At 36.0% G+C, this 12,007-nt stretch overlaps 1 protein-coding gene across 1 annotated transcript in view; it reads right to left on the bottom strand.

The window, feature by feature from the left end:
* LOC124593676 overlaps positions 1 to 12,007 on the bottom strand; it is a 422,343-nt gene that overhangs the window by 15,629 nt on the left and 394,707 nt on the right. Inside the window, exon 29 of the mRNA XM_047131970.1 lies at positions 3,324 to 3,499. Within this exon, the coding sequence (XP_046987926.1) occupies positions 3,324 to 3,499 (176 nt within the window). The remainder of the gene's footprint in view (positions 1 to 3,323; positions 3,500 to 12,007) is intronic.

Genomic DNA, 12,007 nt, shown 5'->3' with positions numbered 1-12,007 from the left:
CACACAAATGAAAAAGGGAAGAAAAAAGTTGGCTGTGGGAAGGGTGAAGGAAGGAAACACATTCAGTAGTCCATGTCAAGAACAGATGGCAGGGGGGTACGAGATGGTGAGCAACAATGAAATGCTAACAGCAGATGATATTTGAAAACCTGAGAACATAGAAGTGCAACAGAAGCAGTCAGTATGATTGTGATAAGGAGACTGGGTGAAGAAGAAATGAGGCATTTGACAGTGTGAATCACAGTATTCTCCCAGATAAATAAGTTTTATGGGATTGATGGTATAGCCGACCAATGGATGTCATATCTAACCACAAGAATGAAGAAAGTTGCATGTTATTATGCACCTGAAAGTAATTCAATGAATGGAGTCCGGTGACATTACTCTGACTGGGGAGAAATCACATATGGGGTTCCCCAAAGCTCAATCTTAGGTCCACTACTGTTCCTCATACCGCACCGTGGCAAGAACAGTGATGCAGCTCAAAACTGCAATACTTGAGAAAACTTGACTTAAAGAATTAATTCTATAAAACGTATACTGAAATAGTATGATGAGCTTCATTTGAATTTCAAGTAAGTATTGTTGGCAGTGAATTCCATTATATTTTTCATACATGTTGGGACGCTCCACTTGTATGTATTTTTCCAGTGACATAAACTAAATATGCCATTTTTTGACCTGTGTCACTTTTCTTGCTGGGGTGCGCTACATGTAAACAATCTTCTGTCTAATATACAACAAGCAGAATTAGTTCTTTCTGCAGATGACACTCCTGCTGTAATCAACCTAAGCATACATACAGAAACTGAAGAAATGGCACAGAAGAAGTGGCAAATTATGTTCTTAAAAGTGTCACTGATTGATTTTCTGCAAATAGTATCATTCTCAATTTTAAAAAGACACAACATATTCGATTCTGCACATCTAGGGGCACTTCACCAATGATAAGTGTAACACATAGTTGGGAAACAATAAAGAGGGTGGAAACTTCAAAATTTTTAGGTGTCACATCGATGAGAACGGAAACTGGAAAAAGCACATTTTGGAACTCCTAAAACAACTTCGTTCTGCTACCTTTGCACTTAGAGTCACTGCAAATCTTGGGGTGAAACAAATCAGTATATTGACATATTTTGCATATTTTTATTCAATAATGTCATATGGAATAGTGTTCTGGGATAATTCATCTATAAGAAATAAAGTCGTCGCGACTCAGGAATGTACTGTAAGATTACTATGTGGTTCACACTCACAATCATTTCGTACACATCTGTTTCAAGAGTTGGGCATTCTGACTACTGCTTCACAGTATGTTAACTCCTTCATACAGTGCATTGTAATGAATCAATTGCAGTTCAAAAACAACAATGATGAACATAATTGCAGTGCCAGAAGAAAAAATGACATTCATTACTCCATGTTAAGGTTGTCTTTAGCACAAAAATGAGTGCACAATGCTGCAACAAAAATTCCTGATAGCTTACCCAGTGATATAAAATGTATGACAGAGAGCGAAGTAAAATTTGAAAACAAACTGAAAAAAAGTTCCTTGATAACTCCTATTCTAAACAAGCATTTCTATTACTGTAATGTATAAAAGGTGGTGGGTAGGAAGTACTAATTCCCATCTGTATATTTAATAATAATAAACAACAAAAAACTTATAATGGTCAGCATATAGCAATATTTACAAATTAATTTGTAATTTGAATGTAAAATGACTCATTCCACATCATTACCATCAATTATGCAAGAGAGCCATATAACACGAAACCAACTAAATACCTAACAGTTCCTGTGTGTTCAATAACATCATCTTGTGCAGACTAATACTACTTTTATGAATGGATCTACACCTATACACCTTAAGGTGTGGATTTTGGTATCACTATCTTCCTGCCCTTCCCTGTTACATTTACGAATGGTGCACTGCCAGTAAACTTCTGATATCAGCTCTGATTTTTCTGATTTTCTTGTCATGGTCATATTTTGAGAACATGTGAAGAAGCAGTACGTTGAAGACTCTTCTCAGAACATAAGTACTCAGAATTTCGGCAATAAACCTCTCTGTAATGCACAACATCTATATTGTGGCATCTGCCATTGGAGTTGGTTGAACATCTCTGTAGCACTCCTACAGCAACTAAATAGTCCCATGACAAAATGTGCAGCTCTTTGTTGGATCTTCTCTGTCTCTTAATTAATCCAACTTCATAAGGATGCCAAACTGATGGGCAGTACGCAAGAATTGGTCAAGAAGTATTTTCTGAGCCACTTCTTTTGTGGATGAATTACATTACCTTACTGTTCCCCCAATCACCATTAACTTGCCGTTTGCCTTTCCTACAAATTGTTGTATGTGGTCATTCCACATTGTTCACTAAACAACAGTGTGGAACTATATGGAATATCTTCTGGAAGTCAAGAAATCTGGCATTAGCCTGGGCAGTGTTGTCTATAGTGCTTTTGATTCCGTAGACAAACAACACAAGATGTGTTTCACAAGACCTCTACAAGTGGAATTCATACTGATCTACGTGGAGGACGTTTTTGTTCTTCCAAATGTATATACACAAAACATGTCCCACAATTCTACAATAGATTTACATTGGCAATGTGGAGGTATGATTATGTGCATCCATCGGACTTCAGTTCTTGAAATAGGAATGACCTGCAGTTTTTCCAGTTGTTAGATGTACCCTTTGTTGCTCGACCAACCTATGATAAACTACATCTGTCAGGGAAGGAGGTTCTTTTGATAATATCTGTAGTTCCTCACAGGCATATCTACAATGTGGAGCAGTTTCAGTTGATTCACTGTTCTGGGATCACTTATCTCAATATCTGCCATTTCAGTGTTTCAACTGAAAGAAAGAATGACATTACAATCTTCTGCAGTGAAACATTTTCAGAAGGCTGAGTTAAGTAATTTTGTCCTTTGTCTGTCATCTTTTGTTTCAGTGGCCATACAGTCATTGAAGGACTGAATACAAATTTCAGTGCAAACCCTGTCTTTATGTTAGACTAATCCTTCTTAGGAGACTACAAGTGGGTATTATAGACCATGAGCAGGGAAGAAGCAACAGAGAAGGTGAACAAACGGGTACATGAATATTTTCTCTCCATTTAGCATAACGTGTTCAGCTTGAGGGTATCCCGATTTTTATACCCAATAAGTTAATTACATTTTAAATGACAGGCATTGAATTTCATTGTATACTTTGAATGTCACAATCATTTAATAAACTAGGTTTATTTTTTTATTTTCACAGCTAGACTGCAAGTACAACACTAAAAAAAATTCAGTAACTGTTTCTTACCTCCGTGGAAGGATTAACACTGAGGCTTAACAGGCTTGAATCTGTGATACTGGACAGTACTGTTTCCATTAACTGATCCGTACCAACACATTTACTATCCTTATCACTTACAGTTCCTTGAGATGGTGCCACAACTTCAGCAAGAACTTCAGCAAATTCATGTGGAATTCTCTTGGCTGGAAAGAAAAATAGTAGCAATGATTATTAAATAGCTTATCAGCTGAAAAAAGTGAATAAGAAATTAGATACTACAATTTTTTGAAACAAAATTTGTCAACCAACAAGTAGAATATGTATCTCAGATGCAAACAGTAAGAACTATGACTGTAAAAACAATGAAAAGGAGGAGAATGGAACAAAAATATAATAAGTCAACATAAAAAGCAAAGAATGAGAACATCAAATAATATAAAATCCACAATGCTAATTCTATCTTGTCACCCAAAATCAAAACATATGTCTGTAGATTAGATTAGATTAGATTAGATTAGATTAGATTAATACTAGTTCCATGGATCATGAATACGATATTTCGTAATGATGTGGAACGAGTCGAATTTTCCAATACATGACATAATTAGGTTAATTTAACAACATACTTAAGTTAATATAACAACTTTATTTTTTTTGTGTTTTTTTGTTTTTCTTTATTTTTTTTTTTTAATATTTTTTTCCCTTTTTTTCTTAATTTATATCTAAAAATTCCTCTATGGAGTAGAAGGAGTTGTCATTCAGAAATTCTTTTAATTTCTTCTTAAATACTTGTTGGTTATCTGTCAGACTTTTGATACTATTTGGTAAGTGACCAAAGACTTTAGTGCCAGTATAATTCACCCCTTTCTGTGCCAAAGTTAGATTTAATCTTGAATAGTGAAGATCGTCCTTTCTCCTAGTATTGTAGTTATGCACACTGCTATTACTTTTGAATTGGGTTTGGTTGTTAATAACAAATTTCATAAGAGAGTATATATACTGAGAAGCTACTGTGAATATCCCTAGATCCTTAAATAAATGTGTGCAGGATGATCTTGGGTGGACTCCAGCTATTATTCTGATTACACGCTTTTGTGCAATAAATACTTTATTCCTCAGTGATGAATTACCCCAAAATATGATGCCATATGAAAGCAATGAGTGAAAATAGGCGTAGTAAGCTAATTTACTAAGATGTTTATCACCAAAATTTGCAATGACCCTTATTGCATAAGTAGCTGAACTCAAACGTTTCAGCAGATCATCAATGTGTTTCTTCCAATTTAATCTCTCATCAATGGACATACCTAAAAATTTGGAATATTCTACCTTAGCTATATGCTTCTGATTAAGGTCTATATTTATTAATGGCGTCATACCATTCACTGTACGGAACTGCATGTACTGTGTCTTATCAAAATTCAGTGAGAGTCCGTTTACAAGGAACCACTTAGTAATTTTCTGAAAGACAGTATTGACAATTTCATCAGTTAAGTCTTGTTTCTCAGGTGTGATTACTATACTTGTATCATCAGCGAAGAGAACTAACTTTGCCTCTTCATGAATATAGAGTGGCAAGTCATTAATATATAATAAGAACAACAAAGGACCCAAGACTGACCCTTGTGGAACCCCATTCTTGATAGTTCCCCAGTTTGAGGAATGTGCTGATCTTTGCATGTTACGAGAACTACTTATTTCAACTTTCTGCACTCTTCCAGTTAGGTACGAATTAAACCATTTGTGCACTGTCCCACTCATGCCACAATACTTGAGCTTCTCTAGCAGAATTTCATGATTTACACAATCAAAAGCCTTTGAGAGATCACAAAAACTCCCAATGGGTGGTGTTCGGTTATTCAGATCATTCAAAATTTGACTGGTGAAAGCATATATGGCATTTTCTGTTGAAAAACCTTTCTGGAAACCAAACTGACATTTTGTTAGTACTTCATTTTTACAGATATGTGAAGCTACTCTTGAATACATTACTTTCTCAAAAATTTTGGATAAAGCTGTTAGAAGGGAGATTGGACGGTAATTGTTGACATCAGATCTATCTCCCTTTTTATGCAAAGGTATAACAATAGCATATTTCAGTCTATCAGGGAAAATGCCCTGTTCCAGAGAGCTATTACACAGGTGGCTGAGAATCTTACTTATCTGTTGAGAACAAGCTTTTAGTATTTTGCTGGAAATGCCATCAATTCCATGTGAGTTTTTGCTTTTAAGCAAGTTTATTATTTTCCTAATTTCAGAGGAAGAAGTGGGTGAGATTTCAATTGTATCAAATTGCATAGGTATGGCCTCTTCCATTAACAGCCTAGCATCTTCTAATGAACACCTGGATCCTACTATATCCACAACATTTAGAAAATGATTATTAAAAATATTTTCAACTTGTGACTTTTTGTTCGTTAAGTTTTCATTCAATTTGATGGTAATACTGTCTTCCTCTGCTCTTGGTTGACCTGTTTCTCTTTCAATAATATTCCAAATTGTTTTAATTTTATTATCAGAGTTGCTGATTTCAGACATAATACACATACTCCTGGATTTTTTAATAACTTTTCTTAATATAACACAGTAGTTTTTATAATTTTTGATAGTTTCTGGGTCACTACTCTTTCTTGCTGTCAGATACATTTCCCTTTTCCGGTTACAAGATATTTTTATACCCTTAGTAAGCCATGGTTTGTTACAAGGTTTCTTACGAGTATATTTAACTATTTTCTTGGGGAAGCAGTTTTCAAATGCATTTACAAAAATGTCATGAAATAAATTATATTTTAAATTGGCATCAGGTTCACGGTACACCTCATCCCAGTCTAACTGCTGTAGGCTTTCCCTGAAATTTGCAATTGTTAAATTGTTGACTGAACGTACTACTTTGGAGGACTGTTTAGTATTGCGGAATGGAGCTATGTCATATATTGTAACTAGCTGTGCACCATGATCAGAAAGACCATTCTCAACAGGCTGAGCATTTATCTGGTTAAACTTATCTTGGTCTATAAAGAAGTTATCTATCAGTGAGCTGCTATCCTTTACCACCCAAGTAGGAAAATCAATAACGGGTGTCAAATTGAAAGAACCGAGTAATACTTCAAGGTCATTTTTCCTATTACCCTCTTTCAGAGAATCTACATTGAAGTCCCCACAAATAATAATTTGCTTCCCCCTGTCTGACAGATAGCACAACAAGGAGTCCAAATTTTTCAGAAATAGATGAAAATTTCCTGATGGGGACCTATATACAGTTACAATTATAAATGTGCCTTTATTTAATTTAAGCTCACAGGCACATGCTTCTATATGTTTCTCTACACAAAACTTTTTTGTTTCTATACTTTTTGCACAATGACAACTTTTGACATATATGGCAACTCCTCCTTTCTCCATATTTTCTCTCATTACATGTGCAGAGAGCTTATAACCACTTACATTTACCTTATCCATATCAGTAACAATGTGATGCTCAGACAGGCATAGTATATCTATTTCATTCTCAGCTTCTAAATCTTCCAAACAAACCAGAAGCTCATCTACTTTATTCTTTAAACTCCCAATATTTTGATGAAATATACTTACATTATTTTTAATTATACTTTTATGAGAACCTTTCCTTATTCTAACATTTGCAGTACTCTCCTGTCTGAGTTTCTCATTGTGCTTAGGCCTAGTTCCTATACCAGTGGTCACATGGTGTTCAGAGAGGCAGATTATGTCAATTGGGTTGGGTGACTTTAGTTCATCAATGCAATTACCTAGGACTGAGATACAACTTGGTGGAGATAAAATTTCTGGTGATTGGTGAAAATTTATAATTGATAGCTGTGATTGGTGATCCAATGTGCTAGAATTGTGCTGTTGAATTTCTTTCCTAAACTGAAGATTTGTTTCAATCCTGACCTCTCGTAGAACTTGACATCTTTCTGTCTTACCTATCCTAAAAAAGGTGCTGCTCCAACACCTGTAACCACTGGCATTTTACCATTCATGGCAGTGCCTCCCCCCCTTAAATTTCCTGCTATTACCCCAGCCAGTTTCCCCTTCCCTTTCCTGTCAACCAACAAGTAGAATATGCATCTCAGATGCAAACAGTAAAAACTATGACTGTAAAAACAATGAAAAGGAGGAGAATGGAACAAAAATATAATAAGTCAAGCACTAAGCTCCTTAGTTGAGATACAAAGAAACCAACATTTGCAGAATATGAAGATAAAGGACAACCTGAATGTGGAATACTAAGAATACAAGTGGAGTATTATACATAAGAAATGATCAAAAGGCAATTCAAAACTATAGCACTTGACTTTTAATGTACAATTTCGGCACAATGATGACAGTGTACCTTGACAAACTCAGATTTAATGTCAAGTCCATTCTACATTATTAAAATGTAATGTTAATATACCTACATTTGCACGTAAAAAGCATAAAATACAGAGATATCTAAAAAAAAAAACATACAATCCAACAAACAGCACCCCAGAAAAACAAGTTTTGCAGGAAAACTGGATTTTGCAAACTACAGACACCACAGAAGTGAGAGAGATGAATACATTCTCATAAAAATACCAAATTAAAAGTTGCTATCATTTATTACTGAAATTGCTCTGAATTTGATAATGAAAACATGACATATCTAAAACTGATAAATAATTATCAAACAACAGCGTTTTAAAGAAATGAACACACTTAATGCTGAAACCATGAAAATTGAGAAAATTAAAAATTATTTTTGCATTTTGAATTACAAGTGCCAAACAGGAAAGAACTTTGCATTCAATGGTGAAGTTAGTTGAATAATGTGTTAAAGCATGCAGACTTATAAACCAGACTAAAAAGGATACAGAGATTTATTATTTAAATATAAATATTTCAGAGAGACTTGTCCATCTTGCTGTAAGTCTGGTAATTTGTTTGCAGAGGAGTGATTGGGTGTAGTGGGAGAACCACCTGCACAGCAGATGCACAATACGGCCAAAGGTACAGCAGGAAAAACATGTTACAAACACAACACTTTTCACCAGCTATTTTTGAAACATTTATTAGGGCTAATAACACATGGTTTGTTTAACATTGTGAGACCTGAAGTTTCTCCTGGGGATGCAGTGAGGTGACACTGTCGACAACCGCCAATAGGTGTACACGCTGTAATTTTCAAGGCAGTTTTGCATTGAAAAATACAAGGCGTGCATCTGTCGAAATATCAGCGATTGTCAATTATGTCAACCCAGATGTATTCATTTTTACGTGTACAGATTTGACGGTCCAACAGTATGTTTAAGGTATATCCATTTGGTAGTCCATGCTTTCACTTAAAACACACAACCTCTGCTTATGGGTTTTTAAGTATACTGTCAATGCCCTACCTCTCGCATCACAGGGATGCTATCTAAACCTTATCACAAACTTCCTCCCAGTTTGTCTGATATAAATTTCATCATAGTCATTATAGTTTAGTTTGTACACTCCTGAGCCATTGTATTTGTTCCATTTCTCCTGTTATCTACTTCTTAAGTTAGCTCTGATTTGAAAACCTCTACTGATGTTGACTTTCCTGAAGATATAAACAATTCAGAGTTCTAACCATTAAATATTACTGCTGCATATTTCCCATTGTCCTTATGTACTATATGATAAAAAGTATCTGGATGCCCTATGTAATGCAGAATTGACCACTAGATATCAAGCGAGGTGGATACCCCAGTACAAAAAGAGGTGGGGTGTATTGTATTGTCACTACAGAAGCAGTAACAGCAGAATGGATCTGTCAGAAGACCTCAGTGACTTTGAACATGGACTGGTCATTGGATATCACCTGAGTAACAAATCCATCATGGAATTCTAAAGCTGCCCAGGTTGTTTGTTAGTGATGGATTATGAAGTGGAACTGAGAAGGAACAATCACAGCTAAAGCAAGACCAGGCAGACCTCATGTACTGATGGACAGGGGATGTCAAACACTGCAGAGGGTGGTCGGAAAAACACACACACACACACACACACACACACACACACGAAATCAATAGAAGGAATCACTCGTAAGTTCCAAAGTGCTCCCAGCAGTTCCACTAGGACCATGACTGTATGATGGGAGTTAAAAAGAAAGGTATACAATGGTGAAGCAGCTCCTCATGAGCCACACATTCCTGTAATCAGTGCTACTTGATACTTGAGATGGTGTAAAGAATGATGCCACTGGACAGTGAATGACTGAAAATAAGTGTTTTGGAGTGATGAAATGCTATATCTTGTGGCAAACCAATGGAAGGGTTTGGGTTTGGCAAATGCCTGGAGAAAATTGTATGGCATCGGGTGCAGTGCCAATGGTGAAGTATGGAGGAGGTGAAGTTATAATACAGGGGTGTTCTTCATGGTTAGGGTCTGATCCTCTGATTATGCCAAAGAAAACATTAAATGTCGAAGGTTATGAACACATTTTACAGCATTCGGTTCTGCGTAGAGTAGAGGACTAGTCTGGAATTGTTGATTGTTTCTATCAGAACAACAATTCACTCTGTTATAAAGCAACATCTATGAAGTAATGGTTTGTGGATGATGACATTCCCAAAATGGACTAGCCTGCACAACATCCATCATCACTACTTTCTCTGGTTTTGATGCTTAAGGGGCTCCGGAACGCCCTATACTTGCAATGTTAAAATAACGCTTATAAATTACATCTTTCCTCACAAAGTATTTGAGGTAGGAAGTTGAACTTTTTACAGATTATTTATTGGAATATGGGCTACAACTTAACACAGGGATTTTACAAAATTTTAGTTCACTTATTAAAGATGATTTTTTTTCAATTGTAATGAAAATTCACAACATTTTTTTGCAATTTTTTATTTATATATTCAAAAATATACAGTTTTTTGGAAAAAGGCTGTGTTAAATTATGCAGAAGGTACTGTGTAACATTTACTGAAAGTTTGAAACAAATATGTTTGGAAGATCCTTAGAAAACATGTAATTAGTATGAGAAAATAAAAGTTTTGGGAATCGATCGACAAAGATTGGATTAACTTTTTAGTGCATTCCAGGTCCATAGGATGGATTATCTTCATCCTCTGCAAACTCCTCCTCCAGCTTCCTCTTGTTCCTCCTCCTGTTTACTCTTGCTTGTATTTCTAGACTCTTTACAGCCCTGTCTGCAGCCCGAAGGCGGAACGCAAGCATCGCTCGTACCATGTTAGAACCTATCTTCATTCCCATATTTCTAAATACCTTGCACCTTACAATGTTGCCATCATTGAAAGTCGCAACAGCATCATACACACCAAAGTGAAGTGTTTCTATTCCAACAAATACAGTCTTGGGGATTCTCGACCATATAACACTATTTACACTTTCATTGGGGTTTTGAGTTTTTCCGTGAATACACTTTTTCAACAGTTCAGGTGCTGCTAAGTCTCTGAAAATAGGTTTTATCACGTCCATTATTGCATGAGGCAGACTATGCTTATGAGTGTACACTTCACCAGTTAGCAATCCTTTGTTATATTTACACCAGCTGTCTTCTTCTTTGGGACACAAGCTATGTTGGGGATTTTCATCGGTTGAAGAAGTATGAAAAAAAAGAGCCCAAACAACCTTCTTCATTTCGTCGACACTTTGTGTATTTTGCCTAATACCCATTCCATAATAGTTCTGTATTTTGTCAATTACACTGTCAGTTAACCTTCCCTTCCCATCCAACCCTTTACCATCACTGAGTTTTTGTTTTTTGTACGAAGCTTTCAGTTGCCGAAGTCTTGTTACCATTCGCTTCTGTACGTGTCCAATACACTCAAATTTCTGCACAACAACATCATCACCATAGGGCTTCAGTCCTTGAACATGTTTGAAACTTTTAGAATCACCGTCACCAAGGTAATTAACATATCGCACTTTATCACACGCCTCAGAACGCTGGAATATACTGGCAACACCAGCCACTTCCATTCCTCCACTACTGCCACTATAGTTAGCTTTGCAATTATTTTCATGTGTACCTTTATATTTTTGTGGACATCTACAATACTTTGATATTACTGCTACATCTAAAACTTCCCCTGTATACATACTGGTGGCAGATACTACACCATGAAGAGATGTGTGTCCCCGTTTATGCCAGGTACCATCGAACGCTGCAGTCAAATCTCTGTTACCATTATTTTCCATTACTGCCTCTTCCACAGCGTTCTTCATAGATTCTATACAGACATCTTCTACTTTAGACTCTATTAATTTATTATAGGTTGTAAACTTGGTTGGGGGATTTGGAAGATTCATGATGCCACAGAAAATTGCACCTGCAGTAGCACCCTTACCAACTGAACACAAGGAATAAACAAATCTAATGTTGTGTTCGTAGATTTTGCTACCAGTTTCTTCAGTTGCAGTTACTACAACACTGTTCCAAAAGGTGGTCATGTATGAACACTTCTCACATTTCAGTTGTATTTCACTAGCAAGTCCTACGTGCTTTATTATGGAGAGTTCCAGACCAACTTCACTACAATGAATACATCTTACATAGTTTGAAAAAATTCCTTTGAGAACCGACATATCCAATATTTCATTCACATCCGATTCGCCCATAAAACATTCATAGTTTTCACTCATTGAACCAAGCTTCTTCTGTGAAGTATTTTCTTTCCCACTTTGACTGCTATGGGCAGGTGTACTTGAGAGGTTAGGTTCACTCTCTTGGTTAT

The sequence above is a fragment of the Schistocerca americana genome, chromosome 2 (genome assembly GCF_021461395.2).
Source record: "Schistocerca americana isolate TAMUIC-IGC-003095 chromosome 2, iqSchAmer2.1, whole genome shotgun sequence".
Lineage (NCBI taxonomy): Eukaryota > Metazoa > Arthropoda > Insecta > Orthoptera > Acrididae > Schistocerca > Schistocerca americana.
This window is presented reverse-complemented; position numbering and strand designations above follow the sequence as displayed.